At 57.1% G+C, this 26874-nt stretch overlaps 1 protein-coding gene and 1 long non-coding RNA gene across 2 annotated transcripts in view; both read left to right on the forward strand.

Annotated features, from left to right (window-relative positions):
- The window catches only part of Pde5a (phosphodiesterase 5A), a 90329-nt gene that overhangs the window by 19689 nt on the left and 43766 nt on the right, over positions 1-26874 (forward strand). The window contains exons 3-8 of the mRNA XM_078020754.1: positions 4384-4473; positions 19225-19296; positions 20707-20796; positions 22045-22182; positions 24215-24279; positions 25867-25952. Of these exons, the coding sequence (XP_077876880.1) occupies positions 4384-4473; positions 19225-19296; positions 20707-20796; positions 22045-22182; positions 24215-24279; positions 25867-25952 (541 nt within the window). The remainder of the gene's footprint in view (positions 1-4383; positions 4474-19224; positions 19297-20706; positions 20797-22044; positions 22183-24214; positions 24280-25866; positions 25953-26874) is intronic.
- Positions 4480-10456, forward strand: LOC144366969 (uncharacterized). Its single transcript, XR_013426198.1, has 2 exons — positions 4480-5084; positions 10115-10456. It is a non-coding gene; the product is annotated as an uncharacterized LOC144366969 (long non-coding RNA).

The following is a 26874-nucleotide window of genomic DNA, read 5'->3' on the forward strand; positions in this document are numbered from 1 at the left end:
GTTACGTCTCCTTCTCAGCTGGACCTTGACAGGATCCAGGGTCGTGGTGTCTCTTTGGTCATCTGTCAGCCCAGAGCAGTGCCCAGCCTCTCCATTTTCTCTCCTGAGACACTCCGAGGGGTACGGGCAGCAGCTCTGTGGGACGCCCTTCACGCAGACTCAGGCTGGGCCACAGAGGTGGACGTCAGGACCCTGCTTGGTTCTCCAGCACCAGCGGTTCTGCTGTCCCTCTCAGTTCCCACGCTTTCTGCAGTTGGCGGGGACCCTGCTTGACTCCGGGTGCCTCCTCAGTGGGTCCACAGCTCCCTGCCCTCCCTCCAGCTGACCGCAGCTTAGAGCCCCCCACTGAGCCCCCCTTGGGCTCAGTGGTCACTGCCGCGGCTCATGGACCCAGGGAAGCTCTCCACTGGAGGGCAGTTCTGTCACAGAGGCTGCACCTGAGCCGCAGCCAGGTGGGAGAGGTGGCCGCAGGCCGCAGAGCTCCCAGCTCGCCCCAGTTCTGGCTGAGGCTTCGTCTAATCAGGCAAGACTGATTGAATCCTTGGCCCTGGGCGCTGCAGTCCCAGGCCCTCCTTCCTCCCAGCAGCCGGGCCAGCACTCACCTGGCTGGTTTCCTGGTGCTGGGCCCCAGGCCGAAGCTCCGGTCGGCTCTCTGCTCACCCCACACCCCAGTCAGTCATCTTGTCAGCAGGGACTCAGGTCTGGTTGGAAGCGGCTTGTCACAATTATAAAACACAACTGTCTCCAGGGAAATCACCTCGGATTTAGAAGGAGGTCTGTGCCAGGTTTGTCTCTGGGGTTCACCTGGTGCCCGTGACCTCGAATCTGGCCTGCGGATACGCGCTGGCCGCCATGATTTCCTCACTCCAGATGCCTTCTGGTTCATTCCTGGCTTCCTCCTCCCCTTCAAGGCTCACTCAGTGGGGCTCACCTTCTGAACTCGGCCTGCTGCTCCTTTGTCTGTCCTGGGGCTCAGCTCGCATGGGATCTGCCGACGTCTCTCTCCTCCACTTTCTGCTCATCCAGACGTTTGAGTCTGTTCTTTTGCTCAGGGGACCTGGCTCCTTTGGTGCAGGGAGTGGGGTTTAGAGACCAAGATGGCGGCGCCAGACGTGCTCATGGCTCTGGCCCCTGCTCGTGTTGTGGGTGTGTCAGGAGACAACTGGGAGAAGACGTGAAGCACAGTGTGCACCTGCAGCCCGTTCCCGGGCCTCTGCTTACCCCATAGCGAGGGCCCATCCTCCTGAGGCTCCAGCTTCAGCCCGGCGCGGGGCGCGTGATTTCCTCTCCTTTTCTCTGGTACCTCCCGCTCCACGGAGCAGGCTGCGGCTCCCTCGTTCCTAGACCTCACCTCCTGCACAAGCCAGCTGCCCGCTCTGCCCTCTGCAGTCCCTGCCCGCTGCCCTTCAGGTGGAGAGCCGCTCTGGCACGTCTTGGATCTGGTGGTGACAGAGGCGGGTCAGTTCATCTGGAAATGCTGCTGTTGGCTTGCGCTTTTGGACACTTTCACTGCACCACGAATCTCAGCTGAGGGCGGTTTTCTGTCAGCACTTCAGATGGGTTTCCTGTTTGTTCCTGCACTTCAGTCTCCCCGGGGGCATCCAGTTGTCCTCCGTCTGCACCTCTGTGCTTCCCCCTGGATGGCTTTCTCACTGGGAGAATAAGCTGAAGGCTTCCCCAACTTTGGGAACTTCCCATCACGACCTGATGCCCTCTTCAGCCTTCTCTTTGGGACTCGGGGTATGTAGGTCCTGGAAGCACAAGACCAGCACCTTCTGTGTGTCACCCCCTAGTCCTCTGAACAGTGCCTCCCGCTGGACCGCGGTCACTCTTGGACCCGTTTTCCCCGTCTCCAGTCTGCTAATTCATCAGGGAACCTTTCGTCTCACGGGTTTTCGGTTCTAGAATTCCCGCGTAGCTGTCTCCCTTTCATTGAGAGTCCCCTGTGCCTGATCGTACCCTGTTTCTCCTAAGTCCTTAGGTCTGTTTGTCAAGGTGCTGTGAAGCCTCGTCTATTAGGTCCAGCACTGGCCATCGGGGGCCATTCTGTCGACTCCTTCTCTTTCCGTGGGGTTGGTTTTCCTGTCCTCAGGGGCTGTGACTGTGGGTACACCCTGGGTGCCTGCCGTGCAGGGCCCTTGGGCTTCTGGCAGGAAGTGGAATTGGGGCACATCATTTGATCCTGCCAGGCTCCGACTTATTATTTGTTGGGGAGGGTGAGCTCCGGTTCTGAACTGGCCTCAGGAGCACCCACACGGGGTGTGATCCGCGCTCCCCAGGAGTGGCCTGCCCTGCCCTCCCTGAGGGTCGCTGTCCACAGGCCCTTCCCTGCCGGGCGTCAGCCCTCGGCCCTCAGCAGGCCACGTTGCTTGTCCTCTCAGTGCTTGGCCCTGCCATGTCCAAGGGGACTGGCCACTCCTGCTTCTGCCACCTGGCTTGCTCCTGCCTCGCCCTCAGCTCACGTCTCTCTTTAGTTCACAAGTTCCAGCCGCGGAGGTTGGCGCTGTCTCAGGTCTTCTCCGTGGGCAGCAGCTGCTTCTCCAAGACAGGAGCGTCCCGGGCACAAAGCTATTGCTGTGAGGTGGCCACGTGTCCCCTCTGCCTCGGCTGCAGCTCCGTCTGGGATGGCGGTGGTCTTCTCGGGAGGGCGCGTCCAGTACCTGTGAGTGTGCGGCCTGCGGAGGGGGCACCCAGCGGGGGTCCGCTGTCATCTGGGGCGGCAGAGTTCCATTTTCCCTTCGTTCCCTGGCCTGGAGGAGTGAGCCATCCTCTGCGTGGGTCCCTCTGTGCTGCCCTCGTTGGTGAAGGACGCTTTTCCTTGCAGTACCGAGTCTGGCCTCCAGGTAGAATGCATTTGAGGGGTGTGTTTATCCCACCCTCCTCCTTGGAGGGCAGCCTCCAGGATTTCCCCTGAGGTGAACGTCGCCGTGACACCCAGGAGCCACGCCGTCCGCCTGACTTCACAGAGTCCCCGGCCTCCACTGGTCCAGTCCTCTGCTTGTAAATTGGTCTCACAATTGTAATGTTTGTTGAAAATTGGCTACAGAAGGTGCATTTTTGCCCTTCTTATTTTGTAAGTCTGTAGAATGACTTGCTTCTCGTCACTCGCTCCTCACTTCTGTGATCCGTCGTCTCGGGATCTGCCTCCTCTCCTTTCCCTTGCAGTTGAAGGACACCTGAAGATCCAAAGATAAATAGGAACTATTTTTAAGAGATATTTAGCTAAGGCTTTTGTGTATCTTAGTTAATATAATCTTGAGCATGTTTGGGGAAAAAAAAGCAAAAATGAAGTAAGTGTTTATAGGACTCTGTCGTTTTATAACTTTTCTTTTGAAATCGTCTTTAAAGCCAAGTGTGGCCTCTCGGGGGAGAACTGGCCTCGTTTCTGACCCCATTTGGCGCACGCTCATGCAGTGGCCTTCCCGCCACAGCTCTGCCTGTGCCTGACTTCAGATTAATACGCACATGTGACCTTCAAAGGGTGGTTTTCCCAGGTGGGCCGGCCACGTTCCCGGGAGGGGGTTCCAGGTGCAGAGATGCGGAGGGCTGTGTCCTGCACGTCTGCTTCCTTCTGGTCTCACTCGAGCCCGGTGCTGTGGGTTTCCTTCCTGATCACCCTGGATCGCGGCCGTCATCTGATAGTGGATCCCTCCTGGAGCCTGCAGCCTGATTTCAGGTCTCCTACTCTAAAGCCTGGTGGAGAAATTGCCCGCTGGTCTCCATCCGTCACCACATTCAGCACTTCCACACCCCCACGAAGGTCCTCTGTGGTTCTTAGATGTGCACAACGTGCTTTGTAGAAGGGGAAAGAGAGCCAGAGGAGTCGTACAAGTCCATCCACGCACCCTTTTGCACACACAGAAAGTTAGATTCTCATGAGCCCTTCAGGTAGAGGCCCCGGAGGCCAGCAGGGGAGCGGCCTCCGCAGGGGAGGTTGGTGCAGGCTCTGAGGCCGCAGGTCCCAGGGGCGCTCCAGAGCTGTGCTCTCTGGATGGCTCAGCAAAACCAGGCGGCGAGACAGCAGGGACTGGCAGATGGTGTCACAGAGGTGACAGCCACCAATTTTTCCTGAATTGTGAGATTATCTAAATAGTACTTTTAATTTCCTTTCTTTTTAAAAGTCTCGGTTTGGTTTTTTTGTTTTGTTTTTTTTGTTTGGTCGTTGTTGGTTTCTCATAAACACTAGATGCTAAAAAAATCTTGGATTCATCTTTGTCAAAGAATGGCAGTGTTCACGTGACTGTCTGCCTGCCACATGGTGACATTTTTACTCAGTGCGGCCAGCTAAGTCGAAGGTTAGATTCTCTGATCTAATAAGTTAGAGAAATCCCATCAGTCTTTGTACAGATCAGTCATCAAATTGAATTTCTCTTTCCTCCCTAGGATCCCCGGTTCAATGCAGAAGTCGACCAAATCACGGGCTACAGGACCCAGAGTATTCTCTGTATGCCAATTAAGAACCACAGGGAGGAGGTAAGGCAGGTTTTCATTTTTAAAGGTCATTTGGAAGTACTTTTCTCTTTGAATATAAATATACATATTTTCTACCTTGCATATGAGTGAAACGACACGGCAGTGACACGTGCAGGTGCCTGAAGTCCTGCTCGGTGTTCAGCTTGGTGTCCCCACTGAGCCCTCGGTTGCCAGGATGAATCCTGATGGCGTCACTGTGGCCTCTGACTAGAACAAATGTCATACGTGCTGTTTCCTGCCTGCCCTCTCCAGGCACCTGTTCTACCTTAGAGGACTGACCGAGCTGTGATGGGAATAAGTCTTCATCGTAAATGATCGTTCAGCTGTGATGATCATTAGTTGACCTTTGGATTCAAGTTGAGATTTTGAGAAAACAGAAAGGGTAGCTAATTCCAGCTGTAGATTTCAGTGTGAATCGTGTCAGTCTGTGGATTCTGAGAGACGGCATCGCTTTGTATTTACTTGAAAAGACAGTGGACAGAGCCTCAGATAAGCTGAGCCCTGGGCTGTGTGTTCCCGGCTCTGCCGCACGTGCGTCTGCAGCGTCTCGGAGGACGGGGGGACTTGTCAGGGGTTGTCCACGGGCTCGGCCCTGAGGAGGGAGGCTGCTGGTGAGTGCCGTCCCCGTCCCTGGAGTCTGTGAGCCCCATGGCAGGACCCCCCCTCTGCTCTTCTTCCCTGGGGCGCGAGGTGGATTGGAGGTGCCTGCCCTGGCGGGTGGGAGGGTCTCCTCTCGGCAGCCCTGACTCCTGCGCTCTCCCTCTGAAAACCTGTCTCCGACCCACACAGAAGGACTGTTGGCCAGTCCTCCCGGTGGCCAACGCGTAGAGTTTCCTGTGACACCAGTTAACTCGAGTCCCTCGGCCAGGGTCTGGACGCTGGAGTCCCCTGGAAGCCCAGGCCGTCCTAGAGCCGTGGCCGAGTGCGCAGCAGGCTGCCCCTGGAGCCCTGCCCCGTGCCGTGCTTCCTGGGGGCCCACCCCCGTCCTTGGAAGTGCAGTCCCACTGGCCACCCTCTGACGGCGGGGCTTTGACTCACGTAGGTGCAAAAGCCACGCACCTTTGCTAGGAAGTGTACTTCAGACTCTGGATCTCAGTCTTGCCCAGACCAGGGTCAGATGGGAGCACCCTACTGAGGGCGGGCCGTGCAGGAGCGTCAGGGCCCAGTGGGCCAGGCCAGGAGGGCCCGGCTGGAGCTGACACGGCCCGTGTGAGTCACATGCAGATCCACACGGCTGCCCTCCTCATCGGTCTGTCTGCTCGGGTTCTGCGTCTCTGTCCTGTCGCCCAGTTGGAACCAGGTGTGCTGACGTGGCCCGGGAGTCTCGCTTCAGTTGTGTTCATTTTGCTGCTGCGCGGCAGGTGGCATCTTTGGGCAGCGCCTGTGCGTTCCAGACGTCCCTGTGAGGGGCTTCACTTCCACAGCGCGTTCCCCTCAGAGCACTCTGGGTGTCCCTGCCCTGGGACTTCTCCAGCACATGGTCTTCTGAACCGGTGCTTCTGCAGTTGCCACGGCACAGGAATTGCCTATCCATCCTGCCCAGTGCAGACTCTGCGCTCCAGAGGTCCGGGTGGAACCCCAGCTTCTTTTCCAATGAGGACCCAGGTGGCGATGCCCTGGGTCAGTGGTCGCCCTGTGGTTGATAAAGTCCTGTGGCAGTCACTGCCCAGAGTCCACATCTTCAGCACCTGCATGTTTCTTCAGCTGCAGTTTCTTAAGAGGAAGGTCCAGCAGAAGTTCCTAAAAATACCTGCAGCCTTGACAGGCAGGCGAGGTTCATCAGGTCAGCCGGGGGAGAATAAATAAAATCCAAGGCCTTACGTGGACCCATGACGGGGGTACTGTGGGCGGGGGGACATGTGCCACACAGGACCTGGGGCACAGTCACGCCGACAGGCTATCTGTTGGCATCGGAACCTGAGTTTATTTGCATTCCATCTGTCAGCCCTGGTTATGGGCCAGACTGATTCTGTACACTTTTGAAGACCACATTCAGCTTTTAGCTTAAAATCTTGGCTCCCAAGACTCCTTCGTGCTGGTGAAAGGATTTAGCCCAAACCCTGCTCTGGCTGAACTTCTCTTTCTAGGTAGCCAGAATGGCCTCTCCACAGTGGGTCCAGGTCACCCAGGAGAAGGGTCAGCAGGGTCACTAGGGTGAAGTGAGGCAGCTCCTTGCTTAGAAATGTCCTCTTTACCCACCAGCTGCCCATGAGGACGACTTAGTCGGCCGACAGCCCCACGCCCTGCAGAGTCCAGGTAGGACTCACATGCAAGGCACTCGCCCACTGTCAGCGTGGCTGATGAGACTGGGCAGATGAGCATACAGTCAGGAAACCCCACCACCTGGAGTGCCACCGCCCCATCACCCCAGAGCTGTGCCTCCTCGCCCCCCACCCCACCACAGTGTCTGGTCTGCTTTGGGGCTGTGTTTGCTGGTTTTAGGGTGCCACAGCATGGACCCATGGAGATTCCTGCATGGGGTGGCAGGGCGGCAGTGCACCCTCCTGTGGCCGGCTGGCCCCTCCGGGGTATGGGTAAGGACCGTGACCTGTTCATCTCATGAGTTGGTAGACAGTGGAGTGTTTTTCTATTTTTTTAAGTTCTGGAGAACCTGCTGTCTGTGTCTGCCAAGCGTGTCCTGTGGACTGGACTCTGTTTCTTGTGGGAGCATGTCCAGCAGGGGATGTGCCAGGTCCCGTGATAGAGGAACATCTGCCTCATGACATGTCCCACACCTCCATGTGGCCATCCCAAGTACCCAGTGCTCCTCACCTTGGTAGCGTGTGCTTGGGGGCCTGTGGCAGTAGCCATTCTGGTGGCCTGTGACTTGGATTTGATTGCAGAATGTGTGACGGCACTGCTGGCCGGCAGGTCTGATGAAGTTGGGGTCAGCGGCAGGTCCTGTGGCTGGGGCCCTCCCTGAGAGCCTGCAGGGCCCTGAGCCTCTCCCTGGTGCCGGCCCGGGTCTCCTGCCCTGGCCTCGTTGCCGTAACGACTGGTTTCTGGACCGTCCACTCACACCAGCCATTCATGGGATGGAGCGCCTGGCGCCCTTCCTCTTTCCAGATTTGTGTGGCCCAGCTGAAATTACGTCCAGAGAGAATCCGTCTCCAGAGGACAGGAAGAAAGAGAAGCGCTAGGCGTGCGCAGGCGTGGCGGTGGTGGTATAAATGTCACGGGCCAGCGGCAGCCTCCGCCTGACTCCAGACCTCAGGGCCGTCTGCCTGTGTGTCCACCTCTCCTCTCTTGTGGAGATCTTGAGATCCCAGTTTAGAGGCCTGGCCAGGACTCGGGAGTCACTGCTTCCTCGTGACTCCCAGAATGGAGCCCATAACCTGGGGCGCCGCCTCCTGGCTGCAGAAGCTGGAAGCAGGGGGACCCTGGAGGGTGTTGGAAGACTGTGATGGAGGATCAGCGTCACCTACTGTTTTAAAAGAAGCCAGAACTGGCAGCTTCTGAGGGAGCCCAGCAGCCACGTGGCAAGTCCTCAGTCGTAACCAGCCAGCCGGGACCCGAGGTCACCAGCAGAGCCCCTGACCCTCTTCTTTCCACTACTTACCAGGAAACCAAGAAAGGACTGCCGCGTTGAGTCACTAGCGGCCGATGGCTTAGAAGCACCCTGGTGTGCCTGTAGGTGGCGCTGGCCGCCAGAGGGGCAGGGACCTGCCTGGAAGCTGTGGGAGGAGCAGGTTCCGAGCGCCCAAGTGCACCCTGGCGGGGAGCTCAGGAAGACCTGCAGGCGTCCCTGGAGCCCGACTCTGTCTGCCCCGCTGAGAGGAGCCTCAGCTAGTTAGTGTTTCAGCGAGTCCCGGGGGTCAGTCCTGCGAGTGGCAGTGGCAGCAGGGTCTCTTCCTCAACGTCTGTGACAGTGAGTTTGGGAACCAAGTGCAGAGGGCAGGTGGCTTCTGCGTCTTCCCTCGGCCCCCTCCAAGAGAACAGGGGGCAAAGCGGGAAGCACCCGCAGCACCCCAGAATCCTGAGGAGGGAGGTCGGAGAGCCACCGCTGCAGAAAGTGACTGAACCCCAAAAGGAGGATCGTGGAGGGACAGGAGCCCAGGGCCCGGCTGTGCATGAGAGCCGTGGAGCTCACGGGCTCCTGGGAACAGTGCGGTATTGTCCAGCAGGCCCTGCAGAGCTGCCCTCGGCCTGGCAGTGGGTCCTCGGGTCTTCATATCGCCCTGGGGGCGTCGCCGTGTTCCTGGACACGAGAAGGGGCTGGACTTGAGGGAGCTCGCTCACTGACGCCTGGGAAATGCTGATCCAGGCCGGTGGACTCCCAGGTCCTCACATGGACAGGTCTTTCAAAAGCTTCTGCCGTGGACGATGGCCACTGTTTCCTGCCCACTTCAGTTCCTGTTGCTTCTGCTGGGCGAGGGCTGGGAGGTGCAGGGACGTGCGAATCAACTCGATTAGGAAGTAGAGTCCAGTTTGGAATCGGAGCTCCCTGCAGTCCTCATTTCTGTGCTATCATCTTGGTCTTGTGTTATCACAGTGAGATTCTCTGATGTGACTCTCACATGGCAGTTACAGTGGAGGATTTATGAGTTCTTGGCAATGTGACAACCCAGCATTCTAGCTAAATATCAAGCTATTTATATCTTCTTTAAAAAAAATCTGAAAAGATGCAAGAATATCAGCTATTTTTTATGAGATTTATACAAGATAAAAACTTTGATGAATCAAAGCCATTTTATGTCTGCCAAAAACCACAAGTAAGGCATGCATATGAGACCTGTCACTCCAATAGTGTACAAAGCAGTATTTTCTAGGATTTAAGCTTGGTGATTGTATCTACTTATTTTATAATAGTCTCACTTATTTTCCCGGAAGTATCTTATTTTGAACAAGAAATCGTTGAATCACTGAAATATGAAGAGTACTAGTCTGGGCAGAAAAGACAAATGTTTTTAATGAAGCAAAGAACATACTTGCTTTTAAATTTTTTTGATTTGAAGATTTATGGATCTTGTTCACCAGAAATGCAGTATCTAGGTGAGGGGCAGGAGGAGCGTGGGTCAGGTCCAGCGTGCAGCTCCCACGGTGGAAGGGAAGCCTGGGAGCCCAGGGCCCAGCACAGCGCTGGCTCCCCGGGGCAGCGTGGGGGAGGCTAGGCCCCCAGTTCTGCCCACTGTCCCCGGGGCTGCCTGGCTCTGATGAGAGAACTCAGTGAGAGTGAACTCTCGGCTTCCTGCAAGACCCTTCCACTCTGCTTCCCACCCAGGGAAACACACTGCCAAAGCCAGCAGGCGGCTGGCAGTCGATCTCTCTCAGCCTTAAAGACCTGGGAGTTGTCCGTCTGTTCTGTTGGTCCCCAGCTAGCGCTGGCCGTGGCTTTGTTGTGGAGATAGCAGAAGGGCCCCACGGCGTCCGTCTTCTTGGTCTGGTGTGGTGACCGGCGGGGCCCTCGTCCCTCCCCCCTGCCCTTCACACCAAGCCTGTCTCACAGGAGGACGTGACCACTCTCTCGTCCTTGGGAGTGCGTGGGCCTGGCACGGTCGGGCCAAGTTCCTCGGTCTGACCCCGGTCCAGCGGCCGGAGTGAACGTCAGCCTGGGACTAGAGGGTCAATCAGGGTGCCAGAGAGACCTGGGTCCACACCGAGTGCTGCTCACCAATGAAGGTGTGTCTTTCTTGTGCTTCAGAGGAGGCCATTCAGGCTGAGCATTAGCTTGCGGGGATGCACCGAAGCGTGGACTGAACACATCATTTACACGTTAACTCTGAGGAGCTTCACGCAGTCTCTGAATGTGAACGTTGGACATGTAGAACCAGTTGCAGATATGCATGAATCACGTCTTTGTGTGATGTCTGACCCAGCACTACGTCATTAGATCCTTGGATGGACTTTGCCTATTAAATAATTTCTGTGTTTCCCTGCATTCTTAACTGGTTAAGGAGTTTGTCGATTAAATTGCTACTCTTAATAGACACATGTGCCAACATCTGTATTCACCAATCTATATTAAATAATTTATATTCCTTTATTTTTAAATCCAAAAACTTTTTTTCTTTTTTGGGGGGTGAAGGGGGATACCAGGAATTGAACTCAGGAGCACTTGACCACTGAGCCACCTCCCCAGCCCTATTTTGTATTTTATTTAGAGACAGGGTCTCACTGAGTTGCTTAGTGCCTCGTTTTTGCTAAGGTGGGCTTTGAACTTGCTATTCTCGTGCGTCAGCTCTGAGCTGCTGGAATTACAGGCGTGTACCATTTTGTATAATGGTGGGATTCATTGTTACGTATTCTTGTATGCAAACAACATAGCAGTATGATTTGGTCAGTTTCATTATCTAGTATCTCCCCTTCCTTCTGCTCCTCCCTCCCCCAGTTAAATCCAACAAATTTTAAGATATCTATATTATATAAAAATTAATAGTGAACCCTCATCTAAAAATTGCTACTTGCTTCCATTTACCATAGAGTGAAAATTAATAATTCAGGTTGAATTTAAAGAGCAAGAGATGGTCCTCTTTTGACACTTTTGAATATTGCTGTTTGCACCAGTTCACAAGAACTGAAGTAAAGTGAAAGTGACCTGGATTTAGAATTCCAGGCCTCTGTGACGGTGACAGATTATTTGACAGGCGTGGGCCCCTCTCTCTTGCCACCTTGCGAGCCCAGGGTCTGTCTGGCATCCTGCCGGCCTGTGGCCCAGGGGTCCTGGCCTGGCCCAGTGAGGGGGTGTCTCTGCTGGGTTCCTGGCGGGCTGCTCACTGGGCTCCAGGTCCACTTGTGGGCAGGGGCCTTGGTTCCTCGCCCCACGGCCAGCCAGAGAGGGCCAGCCTCCAGCGCGGAACGCCACCCCGACTCAGCAGCCTCTGCGTCCTAGAAGCAAGGGATTAAGCCCTGCCGAGCAGGAAGGGTCTTCTGTGGCCTCGGAGCCGTGGGATCCCAAAGGTGGCCTGTCTTCAGACGTCCTTGTCACCCAAGCCTGGCCGCAGGCCTGCTTCCCTGTTCCCACACCACTCCTGGCTCTAGAGCCTGTCACAGGCTTGTAGTCCTGTGGGTCTCAGCAGCCACTCTGCCTTTGTTCCCTAAAGTCACCGTGAGAAGTTGTTCCTCTCCTTTCACAAAAGGACTGCTGACCAGATAAGCATATGCAGGCAGGGGACCCCAACTGAGCCTGAGTAGGCACTCGGAACCTCTGGCCTCTGTGGCCCCGAGAACCTGTGAGTGATGGACCTCTGGCCCCCTGTTGAGAGCCACAGCCAAAGGGGCCCCAGCAAACTTCCAGCTGCCGGCTGATGATTGGCTCACAGCGGCCCTCAGAGAAATCTAGGTATGTTGTTAGGAAAGGGATCTTATGAGGATCAGCAGCAACAAATTGCATATGATCCTGGCATATACTCACAAATTGCTGTAGAGGCAATTAGGGCATGGAAGACTTTACAAGGACATGGAGGTTTACAAGGTCAATTATCTAAGGTAATACAAGGAGCTAATGAACTTTACGCTGAATTTGTAGATAGGCTTATTCAAACAGCTACCAGAGTTTTGGGGAATACAGAACAAGCAATGCCATTAATAAAACAACTGGCTTATGAGCAAGCAAATCGTTGGTGCAGAGAGGTCATTAGACCATGGAAACATGAAGATTTAAACACATATATTAAATTATGTAGAGACATTAATGAACAAGGGCAAGTCATGGCAGCTGCAGTAAAACAGGCTTTAGATGCCAGCAAACTTCCAGCTGCCGGCTGATGATTGGCTCACAGTGGCCCCAGCAACATCTAGCTGATTGGCTCCTCTGCGGTGATGCTCATTGGGCTGTTTCCCTGCCCTTCAGAATGCCAGCTGATGATTGGCTCACAGCGGCCCCAGCAACATCTAGCTGATTGGCTCCTCTGTGGTGATGCTCATTGGGCTGTTTCCCTGCCCTTTCAGACCACGGAGGTGCTCATTGGGGGACTTCTTTGGCTCCGCCCACGCGACCCAGCCAATCGGCCTCAAGAGCAGGAGGATTGTGGGAGGTGGAGAGGCTGGTGGAAGCCGGTGGTGGCAGTTGGGCTCTGAGGGTTTTTCCTGAGGAGCTGTGTGGTGTGGTGTGTGGTTCTAAAATAAAGTTCGTTTTTTTTGACAAGTGGCTCCTGGATTGTGCCCAGCCAGACTGCGGCAGCCCCCGAGACCCTGTCAGCTCATGAGTGGCCCTCGGGCCTCTGTGATGGTGTCGCCTGTGAGTGGCCCTCGGGTCCCCGTGCCTGTCGGGCTGACACGGCCCTCTTCAGCTGTGTGTCTGTGAGGGAGGACAGGGGCGGGGTGGGACTCCCGTCCACCCTGTCTGGAGCTCTAGAGGCCAGCTCCTTGGGGACCGGACTTTCACATGCCGTGTCTCTGTTCCTTGCCCAGAGCAGAGACTGCTGTGACAGGCCCTGGATAGTGGAGTGCACCCTGAGGCGAGTGGAAGAGTGCATCCAGGAAGAGCCTGAAAGAGCGCCTGGCGAGGCGCTGCTGCCCCCAGGAGGCCTTACGTCCCGCTGTCCAGCAAGGAGGGTGTTGGAAGGTTAGAGGGTCCACGGAGGTTAGAGGGTCCACGGAGGTTAGACGGGTCCACGGAGGTTAGAGGGTCCACGGAGGTTAGACGGGTCCACAGAGGTTAGACGGGTCCACGGAGGTTAGACGGTCCACGGAGGTTAGAGGGTCCACGGAGGTTAGAGGGTCCACGGAGGTTAGAGGGTCCACGGAGGTTAGACGGGTCCACGGAGGTTAGACGGTCCACGGAGGTTAGAGGGTCCACGGAGGTTAGAGGGTCCACGGAGGTTAGAGGGTCCACGGAGGTTAGAGGGTCCACGGAGGTTAGACGGGTCCACGGAGGTTAGAGGGTCCACGGAGGTTAGGGGGTCCACGGAGGTTAGAGGGTGCACGGAGGTTAGAGGGTCCACGGAGGTTAGACGGGTCCACGGAGGTTAGAGGGTCCACGGAGGTTAGGGGGTCCACGGAGGTTAGAGGGTCCACGGAGGTTAGAGGGTCCACGGAGGTTAGGGGGTCCACGGAGGTTAGGGGGTCCACGGAGGTTAGACGGGTCCACGGAGGTTAGACGGTCCACGGAGGTTAGACGGGTCCACGGAGGTTAGAGGGTCCACGGAGGTTAGAGGGTCCACGGAGGTTAGAGGGTCCACGGAGGTTAGAGGGTCCACGGAGGTTAGGCGGGTCCACGGAGGTTAGACGGGTCCACGGAGGTTAGACGGGTCCACGGAGGTTAGACGGTCCACGGAGGTTAGGGGGTCCACGGAGGTTAGGGGGTCCACGGAGGTTAGGCGGGTCCACGGAGGTTAGAGGGTCCACGGAGGTTAGAGGGTCCACGGAGGTTAGACGGGTCCACGGAGGTTAGACGGGTCCACGGAGGTTAGGGGGTCCACGGAGGTTAGAGGGTCCACGGAGGTTAGACGGGTCCACGGAGGTTAGAGGGTGCACGGAGGTTAGAGGGTCCACGGAGGTTAGACGGGTCCACGGAGGTTAGAGGGTCCACGGAGGTTAGGGGGTCCACGGAGGTTAGAGGGTCCACGGAGGTTAGACGGGTCCACGGAGGTTAGAGGGTCCACGGAGGTTAGGGGGTCCACGGAGGTTAGAGGGTCCACGGAGGTTAGAGGGTCCACGGAGGTTAGGGGGTCCACGGAGGTTAGGGGGTCCACGGAGGTTAGACGGGTCCACGGAGGTTAGACGGTCCACGGAGGTTAGAGGGTCCACGGAGGTTAGGGGGTCCACGGAGGTTAGGGGGTCCACGGAGGTTAGACGGGTCCACGGAGGTTAGACGGTCCACGGAGGTTAGACGGGTCCACGGAGGTTAGAGGGTCCACGGAGGTTAGAGGGTCCACGGAGGTTAGAGGGTCCACGGAGGTTAGAGGGTCCACGGAGGTTAGGCGGGTCCACGGAGGTTAGGCGGGTCCACGGAGGTTAGACGGGTCCACGGAGGTTAGACGGGTCCACGGAGGTTAGACGGTCCACGGAGGTTAGGGGGTCCACGGAGGTTAGAGGGTCCACGGAGGTTAGGGGGTCCACGGAGGTTAGGCGGGTCCACGGAGGTTAGACGGGTCCACGGAGGTTAGAGGGTCCACGGAGGTTAGGGGGTCCACGGAGGTTAGACGGGTCCACGGAGGTTAGGGGGTCCACGGAGGTTAGAGGGTCCACGGAGGTTAGACGGGTCCACGGAGGTTAGAGGGTGCACGGAGGTTAGAGGGTCCATGGAGGTTAGACGGGTCCACGGAGGTTAGGGGGTCCACGGAGGTTAGGGGGTCCACGGAGGTTAGAGGGTCCACGGAGGTTAGACGGGTCCACGGAGGTTAGAGGGTCCACGGAGGTTAGGGGGTCCACGGAGGTTAGAGGGTCCACGGAGGTTAGGGGGTCCACGGAGCATCCCGCAGCCAGGAGAGCGGGACTGGCAGGCTGTCTTCCTCGGGCCCCTGCCTTGGTCTCCATGCTGAGCATCCCCAGCAGGGGGCGCAGGGAAGTGTAGAGGTCCTGTGGCCTCCGTGCCTGTGGGTTGAAGGAGGGGCTCCAAGAGGAGGGGGTGACTCCCTCTGACCTTGAAGGAGAGGTTACCAGTGACCTTGGAGGGTTGCACCCTGTGACCTTGGAGGAGAGGTTGTTTCCAGTGACCTTGGAGAAGAGGGTGTTCTCTGTGACCTTGGAGGGGTTGCTCCCTGTGACCTTGGAGGGGATTGCTCTCTGTGACCTTGGAGGGGTTGCTCCCTGTGACCTTGGAGGGGATTGCTCTCTGTGACCTTGGAGGGGTTGCTCCCTGTGACCTTGGAGAAGAGGGTGCTCTCTGACCTTGGAGGGGTTGCTCCCTGTGACCTTGGAGGAGAGGTTGTTGTGTGTGACCTTGGAGGGGATTGCTTCCTGTGACCTTGGAGAAGAGGGTGTTCTCTGTGACCTTGGAGGGGTTGCTCCCTGTGACCTTGGAGGGGATTGCTCTCTGTGACCTTGGAGGGGTTGCTCCCTGTGACCTTGGAGGGGTTGCTCCCTGTGACCTTGGAGGAGGGGTTGCTCCCTGTGACCTTGGAGGAGGGGTTGCTCCCTGTGACCTTGGAGGAGGGGTTGCTCCCTGTGACCTTGGAGGGGTTGCTCCTGACCTTGGAGGAAGGGTGCTCACTAACACCTACTTGCATGGAAAGCTGTCCTTGAAAAGTGACATTTAAAAGCTTGTGATTGGGGTGGGGGGAACACGCTGATTTGTCCCGGTGGCTACCGAAGAAGGCACCAGGAGGGCAGGGCCTCGCTTGCTCCGGTCTCTGGAAGTCTGAGGAGCCAGCTGCTGTCCTCTGACCATCCTGAGACTCAGAAGCACCAGGCAGCTTCTTGTTCTGCTCTTCATGCCAGTGTAGATTTAAGGCGTCTCCATGGTGAATGGAGGCAGGGCACTGGTAGGTACGTTTTCTGGTCAAGGAGTCTCTTGTGAGAGACTGTCTCTCCCTTGTTTTGGTGGGAGGGCCCTGGGGATTGAACCCAGGGGCACTTGACCCCTGAGCCACACCCCCAGCCCTTTTTGTATTTTATTTAGAGACAGGGTCTCACTGAGTTGCTTAGGGCCTCCCTAAGTTACTGAGGCTGGCTTTGAACTTGAGGTCCTCCTGCCTCAGCCTCCTGAACTGCTGAGATCACAAGCGTGTGCCATTGCCTCATTTTTAAAGATAGAAATTATATACTGTGTTTAGAATATAGAAATTAGAAATATAGGGATTAAATACAGAAGTTACATTCAATTAATTATCCATTAAATAAATTAGCACTTAATACCTAAGGAATAATATTAGTAGTGGAGAAGTAGCTGGTTACCAGAAGTCTGAAAAAGTCACTGTTGGGAGTCCTTATTCCATAAAATCACCTAATGGTAAGTGTTTTTATTTAATGTTGGAGGGACAGAATGTAAATAGAGTTGGCCCTCCCTGGCTGACTCTGCATCGTGGATTCAGCCAACTGCAGAGTCGTGGGGAAAGTTGTGTGCACACAGAACCTTCCTCCCTGGCCCCTGGTCCCTGGTCCCTGGCCCCTGGTCCCTGGGCAGTGCAGCCAGCGGACACGCCTGGCGTCCTCTGTGGGCACTCACGGCCTCCGGGTGGCTCGGCACAGGGGAGGCAGTCAGTACCGGGCCGCTTTACGGGGCGGCCTGGAGCCCATTCCAGGGGCCGAGACAGCCATGGCCCACTGGGCAGATGGCAGACCACCTTCCGTTCTGCAGACAAGTGGGAAGTAGAGTCCCCCGAAACAAACTCGAAACCTACAAACAAGCTGTGGCGGGGAGAAACCAGGAGGGGAGTCCCAGGCGAGGAGAGCAAGGGGCCAGACACAGGTGGGCCTCGGGGCACGGGCCGGGTGGCCAGGGAACTGCCCACACAGGCTGGGCTTGCCCCGGTGGGAGGGGGAGAGCCAGAGCTGTGAGCTGCCACACACTGCACCGCCCCTGGAGCAGCGGGACCCAGGCCACACACAGCTGGAGTCCCGTCCACCAGCGCAAGGACACTGGTCCCTTGCGGAACCTGAGGCCCCATGGAAAACCTCCCGCCGAGGAGCCTACAGTCAAATCGGTGCCTTCAGAGAGAGCGAGCAGGACGGGCACCGGTGTCACAGGGAGAGGAAGGGACAGGCAGGTGTGACGAAGGAATCAACGGAGGTTCTAGCAGTGGGAGACCAGCTGCTGCGAGCTGAGCTGAGAGAGCACAGTGGCACTCTGCAGGTGGCCTTGGACTGTCCCTGGAGCCCACAGTTACTGACACTTGCCTCTGAACACTCCTGAGCAGAGGACCACAGGTTAGGCCTCAGGTCCCCGGGAGGTGGTTTTCCTCAGGGAGGGCCCTGGGGACCCGGCACTGCCTGCTCAGTGACATGGGACATGCTGGGACCCCGTGGGCTCAGCCTGCACTTCAGCTCTGCTTTCCCGGCACGACCCTCTGTCTCTGAGCCACATAGAAAATGTCTCACACCCTCTTGTCCCATGTCCCTCATCCCATCGACCCTACAGTCACCCAGCGCTCAGCCTCTGAGAAGGTCCAGGATGCCACTGGTGGCCAACTGTGACCTCGGTCTCAGGGACTGCAGCTCTGACAGTCATCCCACAGTCTTGATTTCAGGGAAACGTTGTCAGCTGCGCCTGTCTTTTCCTCTAAGACGTGGAGGTGTTGGGGAGGGCCTGGTCATCCCCAACAGCTGGCCTTTCCTCGCCGCAGACTCCCAGCCTGTGCCCCTGGCCACACGGGCCTAGCACTCACTCCCGCGGGCTGAGAGCGCTGGTCATGACGCTGGCCAGTCTGTGCTGCAGTGCTGTGGGGTCATGTCCCGCCACGCTGGGTCCTGAGCCCCTTCAGGGCAGCCGCTGATACACAAAAGGAAAGAACCCTTGAAAGGACCCGGTCATCCAAGGCCCAGGAACCTCACCCCCACGCATGTGGCCTTGCCCCTCTGCTGTGTGTGAGAACCCAGCGGCCCTGACAGTCCTGGTCATCCAAGGCCCAGGAACCTCACCCCCACGCATGTGGCCTTGCCCCTCTGCTCTGTGTGAGAACCCAGCGGCCCTGACAGTCCTGGCCATCCAAGGCCCAGGAACCTCACCCCCACGCATGTGGCCTTGCCCCTCTGCTGTGTGTGAGAACCCAGCGGCCCTGACAGTCCTGGTCATCCAAGGCCCAGGAACCTCACCCCCACGCATGTGGCCTTGCCCCTCTGCTCTGTGTGAGAACCCAGCGGCCCTGACAGTCCTGGCCATCCAAGGCCCAGGAACCTCACCCCCACGCATGTGGCCTTGCCCCTCTGCTGTGTGTGAGAACCCAGCGGCCCTGACAGTCCTGGTCATCCAAGGCCCAGGAACCTCACCCCCACGCATGTGGCCTTGCCCCTCTGCTCTGTGTGAGAACCCAGCGGCCCTGACAGTCCTGGCGAGTCGGCTTCAAGTGAGCAGCCCTGCTGGGCGGAGGCCTTAGAGCTGGGGTGGACAGAGGTGAGCGAGCTGACCCAGGGTGGTGAGTTAGGACGAAGAGGTATTCCACCTCTCTAAAATGTTAATATCCTTTATTATGAGGAGAGCGGGAATCAAGGTGTCAGGGTCAGAAAACCGCGTCGGGGAGAGTGTGTGCTTCCCTGGCCTCACAGGGGGTCAGGTCATCTGTTAAAGCTGCCGAGAGTGAGCAGGCAGGCCCTTCCACGCACACCTCTTGCTGGGGTCTCAGGCCCATCTCAGGTAGGTTTAGTTGTCTCCTCAGGTATCTTTCGCCCTCTGGGTGCCTTCTGATCTGTTTGAAATCAGGCTCACCTTCTAATTCCTGTTTTTGCATCCCAGTAGCCCAAAAATAAGTCTGTTGGAGGTCAAATGGTTTTCAAGGATTGAAGTTTCCAAAGCAGCTGGACCTCACCCCTGCATCAGGCCGTCTTTGTGTCCTGGTGACCCTCCCACATTTCTTCCATGATTGGCCACTCCAGGACTGTTTCATTTTTAGTAAAAGAGCATTTTGCCCTTCTGGAATATTTAAAAGCAGCATAAAACATTCACTTTATTTATTTGAATGTAGAGATGGTTGTGGAGAACATTCACATAATCTGTCTCTGCCACTCAGTTCATCCAGACTGCAGGGGGCACCAGGTCGACCAGAAATAGGGAGGCTGCCGGGGCGCAGGGCTGGCTCTGGGCACAAGGCTGGCTCCAAGGCTGAGGTTCTGCGCAGGTCTGCGACCCTGTCCTTTCCCCACATTCCCTCGGGGGGATTCTTGATGGTGATCTCAGCCCAGGAAAACACGTGTCTCTTTCTGTGCTTACACCACCAGGTGGTCGGCGTGGCCCAGGCCATCAACAAGAAATCGGCTCACGGCGGGACCTTCACGGAGAAGGACGAGAAGGTACTGTAGCCATGCTGCCGCCAGGGGCCTGGGACTGCATGCCGACCCAGAGCAACCACGGGGTCCTTGATGGCGGTTTGCAGCACCCTGAGTGCTGAAAGGCATCTTTGCCCTGTGCAGTGTGGGTGCTACCTGGGAGCGTGGAGCTGCTCAGTCGGGAATCGCAGCTGCCCCCTGCCCTGGGCTGTGCCCTGGGGCCCTGGTGGCCTGGCTCATGGTGTCTTCATGGCCTGGCTGGCCTTTGCTGTCTGCTGCAGAGGCTTGTCCTGAGTGAAGGGCCAGGGCCACCCAGGCTCAGCCTCCAGGTAGGCGCAGGTGGGGGCTGTCCCTGGTGCACTGTTGCTTTACCAGCTTTGCCCACAGACTGCTGGTGCCCGGGTGCAGACTCAGGGTGCGTGGAACAGGCTGGCTGCTACTTCATGCCCGTCTCTTATGACTCTGAAGGCCCCGTTCCCCAGGCCATAGTGGCATCTGTCCCCTCCAGCATGTCCTTGAACCCATTCTTACCCTCGTCCCACAGGAGACGTGCCGTTCCTCCTGGCGAATACCTACCTCTGTACCGTTCACCGCCAGCGCCCCTCCCCCAGGACCATTGTATTTACACATTGATCCTCTGAAAATTCATAGGAGCTTGACAGACGTTAAGACAAGACACGAGATACTTTGACCCAGGCTTAGGCTGTGTGGCACCTGTTTGTCCTCGTGCTTCAGCATAGCAGTACCTTTGAATACCCATCTAGCCTCCTGTGCTGCAAGGGACAGCTGCGGATACTTGGTGGGAAAGCCTGGTTCTGGGTTGGCTCTTTATTCCATTATTGTGTTTGTAGCCCTTTAAGGTGAAGCCTCTTGAACGAATTAGCAATCTTAGGCTCTATCACATCTTGGCAAAATATACTCATGGTTGTGGGATAAAGCCTGCCATCTCAAGATGTGCTTGGATTGATAATTAATGTGACTGTAGCACATAACCCCAGGACGGGGTGTTCAGGGTGCTGGGAGGGTCCGTGTTTAAAGAGCACATTGGAAGTGTTATTTGCACCTTGATGCAGTGTGTGGCTGCACTGCTGCTGCTGTCCTTGTCCTGATGGCAGATGTGCCTTTGCTTGCGGCAGTAACCCTTGGCAGGCTCCACGTAGTCTCAGCAGAGGCCTGAGTCTCAGCACCGTGTGGAGGCCACTGCAGATTCTGCACAGAGCAGATGGTGGTCTCATGTGGGAAGCCCCCTCCCAGCCCCTCTCCCCTTCCTCTTGCTGGCCCAGCCCTACCGTGCCCAGGAGGCTGAGAACACGCTGGCCCACTTGGTTGGCATCAGTGCCACCTGCACCTGGGCTCGTGGCTCTCGCTCCACCGTGGACCTGGGTGCCAGTGGTCTGGGCACTGCCCCTTGACGGTCCGGCTGCTGTTCTGCAGGACTTTGCTGCCTACCTGGCGTTCTGCGGCATCGTGCTTCACAATGCCCAGCTCTACGAGACTTCGCTCCTGGAGAACAGGAGGAACCAGGTGAGTGCTGCGGGTGTCCGTGTCCCCGCGGGAGAGTCCTGGCTGGGCTCAGGTGCAGGGCACTAGGTCAGACGTTCAGAGGCACTTGGCTTCTGGAAGCTGTTGCCGACTCCTGTCTCCCTGCTCGGTCGCTCCTCCTCTGTGGAAGTCTCTGCTGACCTGAGAGTGCAGGCTCACGTGGCCCTCATCCTGCCCATTGCATGTGGGTGTCCAGCTGCTGCCCAGGCGCTGTTGAGTACCGCGTTAGTTCCTGCCGTCCCTGGATTCTGAGAGCCATGAGACCTGCACCCAGCACCCGCCGCCCCCCCCCCCACTCCTCTGCCTGCTTCTCCTTCTGGACTGTCTTCATTATCACCACATTGACAACTCACGCACTGTCCTGCAACCACGAGGCACATGTCCCACGGAACCTGCTCTGGCCCTCTGGGAAGTGCCCTGGTTTCTAGATCCCTGATTGTTTTGTTCTAGCACATTCCCAATTAAGTGCTTAAGAGATGGTACGAGTGAAGTGAGCGTTCTGAGACTTGCAGGTGAGGGACACCCACAGTGCCTGCTGCCTCTGTGGGTGTGAGTGGACACCGGAGAGCGTGGGGCCGCCTGGTGCCTGCTCTTGGCTGCTGTGGACGTTCCGTGCCTTCTCTGCCGTCTGAACATGACGGGCATGTTTCCTTCCTGCTGCTCTGCGTTCCCCTCTTCGGGCTCTCCCTCCACACACCTGCGTGCAGCTCCCGGGGCTGCTGTGGACTCGGCTCCTGTCGCCCGACCCTGAACCCTGTGCGCACCTACACGTTTCCTGCCCGTAGGCCTCAGAGAGGACAGTCCCAGGAAGGCACAGGGGCTCTCACCCTGGCTTTGTGCGGAGTCGGGCGTAGTGAAGACTGGCCTGTGGTGAAGGTCTATCTGGGTGTTGGGGGCAGTGATCCCTGTGGGCCACCCGCTGGACGCTGTTCAGAACACCTTGTAGAGCTCAGCCCCCAGCAGCGCCCGCTCCCTGCTGCGGGCACCCTGTGGGAGGAAGCTTGTCCCTGTCACGCCAGTGGAGGGGTCACCAGGACTAGCCAGACGCTGCCCACCTGCAGCCCAGCCTCTGTGTGGCCATCCTGATGGTCATCATGGCGTGTGGCCAGCAGGCAGAACAGGCCTGCTGCTCCGGCACTGGGGCGGTCAGCCGTACAGCAGCAGTGAAGTTGTGGGCAGCTCGCTGCCGGCTGCGGCAGCCCCTGCAGGCTGGCACTTCCCTCCATCCAGGTGCTGCTGGACCTGGCCAGCCTGATTTTTGAGGAGCAGCAGTCACTAGAAGTGATTCTGAAGAAGATAGCGGCCACCATCATCTCCTTCATGCAGGTCCAAAGCTGCACCATCTTCATAGTGGACGAAGACTGCCCCGTGAGTACAGCACGGCCCTGGGAGCTGTGCACAGGGCCCCGTCACTGGCCCAGCCACAGCTGTCCCCGGGCACTAGGTGCCTGTCCAGCGGAGGGGTGGCTGGGGGTAGGGCTTCTCCAAGGCCCGGGTCCCACCACTACTCAACCCTGTGGCCTGGCACGGGCACCATGGCCACACTGTGTCACTGTGTAGGTACCATGATGATGGCCACACGGTGTCCACTGCGTAGCCCATGGCCACACTGTGTCCACTGTGTAGGTACCATGGCCACGGCCACACTGTGTCACTGTGTAGGAACCATGATGGCCACACGGTGTCCACTGCGTAGCCCATGGCCACACTGTGTAGGTGACAAGGTGACGAGCACCTCTGGATGGGAAGAAGTCCTTGCGGAGTGCCGATGTCCACGGCAGGGTGGGGTGCCCGTTGCTCTAAGCAGGTGGACCTGGCTCCAAGTGCTGGGTGAAGAGCTTGCCTTTCCCACAGGGTCTTGCAAACCACAGGTGTCGCCCAGCAGAGGCCATACTCCAGGCACTGACCAGTCTGGCACCTGTCAGTACTGACAGGGTCTGACTGGCCCTCTGCTAGCTTGGTGACGCTGGGCACCTCCTCCCAGGGGGTACTTACGGTGACGAAACCACAGATGCTTTCCCCTTCACCAAGCGTCCCGACCCACCACTGCCCGCCTCCTAGGGTCGACTTTACCCTCTAGAGCACAGTTTTCTGTTGCTGGTGGAGGCACAGGACAAGCCCAGGGTGTAGGGAGAGAGGAGTGCTCACACCAGTGCTGGCCACCCACAGACGGGCATCTGCCCGAGTCTGGCAGGAGAGTCGAGTCCTGGCCCTCGCTGTGGCGCTCTGTGCGGTCTCTGAGCCTCCTGGACCCAGGAACCATGGCCTCTGCACGTTTCTTTCCAACGTGGTCCTTCTTCCTCTAAGACCACGCAGTTCCGTGGAACTGGGAAGAGCGTCTGCCTGGGTCTGTGTGGCACTGGGGACGTAGGATAGAAAAGCATTCAACCAGGCACTTTAACAAGCTGCGAAGGCTGTGTGGCCCGTCACCATGTGAATCTGCGTATGAGTGTGTGTGTATGAGCGTGTGTGTGTGAGTGCGTCACAGTGGCTGATTCAAAAGGATAGCAAATGAAAATCCACTGTGCTAAAAAGATAGCCAGCATGTCCACAGGTGCTCTTTCACGTTTTAAATTGGTTACGAAACCCTTGACACAGGCGATCACAAGACAGTTGCCAGCCCTAAAGTTCAGGTCAGCATCCGTTAACGCCCGCGTCAGATTCAGCCTTCACGGCCTGCTCTCTGGCATTTAGTTTTTGAAAGTCGTACATGAAGCACTTATTTTTAAACATCTTAAATATCACTTTCATTGATATTCAGTGGGAGCTTCTCCCGGGTCGCACCACACGCTGATTTGGAAAAGCGGCGCCTTGGACTACAGATAACAAGAAGCCGTGACTATGTTTTGTAACTTTTTTACAACTTACGTTGCTACGTTTACAAAGGGAATTGGGTGCCTTGTGGGTTCATATCTATTGCAGTTATCTGTGTGTGCATGAAAATATTTCAACAGGAGCAAAAATAAAATCAAAGCCTCTCCCAACGTCTGTGGCCACGCCCCCTTCTGTTGGTCCTTTCCAGTTCTCCTTTATTCAGGTGTGACTGTAGCACGGGGGCAGATGGGTGTCTTGCTTTTTAAGTGTGATTTCAAGGGTAATTTTTACGTCACCCAGGTCTTCGTGTTACTTCAATGATGATAAAATATGACCGTGTGACTCCGGGCACGTTGCCTGTATTTAATAACAGCAATCCGAGTGGGGTTCCCTGGTGGGAGAGCCGTGGACCGGCGCGGGCTGCCGGGGGCCTTCTTGCCCGACAAAACCAGATGAGTCGAGGGGAGCAGCGGAGAGAGCCTGTGCGCGAGCCGGGCCTCACTGGGGCAGCAGGACGGGAGCAGCCGCACACGCCAGGGTTGCGCTCTGCCGACCCCAAGCCTCAGCCTCCCGTCTTCTGTTTTAGGACTCCTTTTCTAGTGTGTTTCACATGGAGTGCGAAGAGGCAGACTCCTCGGAGACCTTGACAAGGTGAGTGACTTGCCGTCTGTCCTTCTCACGGGGTCTCTCGCCAGCCTGGCTCACCAAGCTCACGGGGCCGTTCTCCCCACGGTGTTGTGGGAAAGCCTCACTCGGGGATGGAGCCCCAGGCTCTCCACTGCACCGGCCTGTCTGTGGACCGTGTCACAGTGACCCGGGTGACCCGTGTGGGACGGGTGTGGAGTGACTGTGCACGAGCTCATCAGGACCCAGGAGTACTGCGTCTTGAGCACCTTTGCTCACGGGCCTGTTCGCCCCTCTCTGGGGACTCCGTAGGTTCCTGCTCCGATCTGATCTAGCAGCAGAAGGAGCCTGGGGCCCTGGACAGACCAGATCTCCACGGCCCTCCAGCCCTTTTCCGTGTTTCGCCGTGTTTTCAAACCTGTGTTCATGTCTTGGCCGATGACTTGTTTGAGCAGCGTCAGGTCTTCATGGGATGGAGGATGGATGCCACTGTCCCTCCTGAAGAGTCCGCCACACATTCAGGGTAGAGGGCCAGAGCTCTCACTCAGTCCTTTTGTCACCCTTAGCCAGCTGGCATGTCCTCGCAGGTGACAAGACCCTCAGGAATGCCAGTTTGCCCCCGTGCCGCTCTCCACCTCGCTCCCTCTCCACTGCGGAAGACCCCTTTCCCTGTGGCCCTTGGCCTATCTCCAGGCCTCACGTGGAAGCAGAGGCTGCTGTGCCTCCTTGTGACGTCAAGATTCCGGCCTTTCCCAGACTTCTCCACGTGGCGGGTGGGGTGGCCTCTAGTCAGCATCAGTGCTGAGCTCCTCACCCTTGGCTCTGAAAGGACCTCCCTGCTCACTCAGCTGCGTACCCTCTGCCAGACAAGTGCCATCCCCCGACACAGTGGGGGGAGGGTGTGTGCTCAGAGCCCAGGCAGGACTGGCACTCTGTGGGGTCCCAGTTCAGACAAGGCCGTGATCCAAAGAGCCCCTCACGCACAGGTGGAGACCCAGACGCTGCGTGGACACTGGGCATCCTGACGAGGGAGCCTGTCCCCATCACTGGGGAGGACGTCCCCCGCTCGGGAGACTCACGCTGCAGGGTCCAGGGGCGGTGTCCTGGGGTCCGCAGCTCACTCTAAATGGCTGAGCCAAGTGCAGAGAAGTAAGTGCATGAGAATGGCCAAGTGAGTCAGTGCAGCTCCCCTACGGTGTAGACGGAGCGCCGTGGCTGGAGATGAAGAGCTCAGTTTACCTTTGGGTTTCCTGGACTCTTATATCCATTTAAAAATAGTTCATCAAGAAGGTCTGGAAGAAGATGTTTCAATAAAAAGTGAAAAGCAATGTAAAACAGAACTCATCTCTAGACCCCACAAAGCTGCAGGAGCACCATGACCACCCGCCTGCAGCCTGGTGTGCCCCGGGAGCTTGGTCTGCACACGGCCACTGTCGGGGAGCTGGCCACCTAGCAGAGCGCTGATGAGCGGTCGTGTCTCTGATGATAGTGCAGCAAGTGGCCTGTAAGACCCCTGAGGTGTCTGAATTTTGCTTTTCCACTGGAGTGAGCTGAGATATTTATGTAAGCAAAGGTCTGTGGTCTAGGTCTGTCTCTTCACCTTCATCTCTGTAGGAGAATAAGAGCTAGGATGATGCTTCTTAAAGGTGCAGAGTCACGAATCATCCTCGTCTGCCCCTACACCTGTGTGTACTACCTGTGTGCGCCTACCTCTGGGAGTCACTTCCTCTCTGAGCTGAGCCCAGTGATGCGGGGTCACGGCGCCCTCTGCTGGTGCATTCTTAGAACACGCCGGCGCTTCCTTCAGGAAGACCACCTGTTTGTCAGCCTGAGAAGGGCCTTGGGTGGCCTCAGTCCCTCCAGGACAGCCTGAGGGTCAAGACACTTTTACAGAGCACGTGGGGGCCTGTATGGTGACCTTAAAAGACCCATCTTAACCGACTTACTCACTGATTTTAAAGCGATAAAAACCATTCAGTGCAAATGGCTTATAGCAGCTACATATTTTTAAATTCTCATCCTGCCCTAGAAGACCCCCAGTCGTGAATGAAAGTTCCATTTAAAGTTAATTTTAATAAGATTTACACAGCAGGGTGAATTGCATAAAACTAACTTAGACAGCGTTCAGTGACTGCGGCATTTTGAAGTGGGGGCTGAGCGGTGACTTCTGCTCACCCGGGGGTCTCTAGTCCGTGTCTGAACTCCACAAAACCCAGCCCTCAGCGGGAAGGGTGGGGGCCTGGTGACGTGAGCTGCAGGCAGACCAGTCTTAGTTACCAGTGGAGAGGGCCGGGGGAGAACTGGGAGGCTTTCTGGGTACGCACTGCGTGTCCTGGTTAAGTCCACCTCGTGTCCTGGTTAAGTCCACCTCGTCAGGGTGAAGCGTGGTGAGCCCTTGAGGTGGGGCCCAGAATCCCACGGAGGTGCTCTGTGGGGGGCTGGGTCCGTGCTGTGGCTCCCGGAACTGACTAGGGGAGGGACAGAGGTGGCGCTGTGGCGGGCCTGGCTCTGAGAGCAGGTGTGAGGGCACTGTCCTCCACGCCAGCAGACTGTGGTCCTGGTGGACGCACAGGCTATTGTGAAATGACACCGCGGACGGAACCCCTGAGCCCACCTCCTGGG

This window comes from Ictidomys tridecemlineatus, chromosome 9 (assembly GCF_052094955.1).
Source record: "Ictidomys tridecemlineatus isolate mIctTri1 chromosome 9, mIctTri1.hap1, whole genome shotgun sequence".
NCBI classification, from domain to species: domain Eukaryota; kingdom Metazoa; phylum Chordata; class Mammalia; order Rodentia; family Sciuridae; genus Ictidomys; species Ictidomys tridecemlineatus.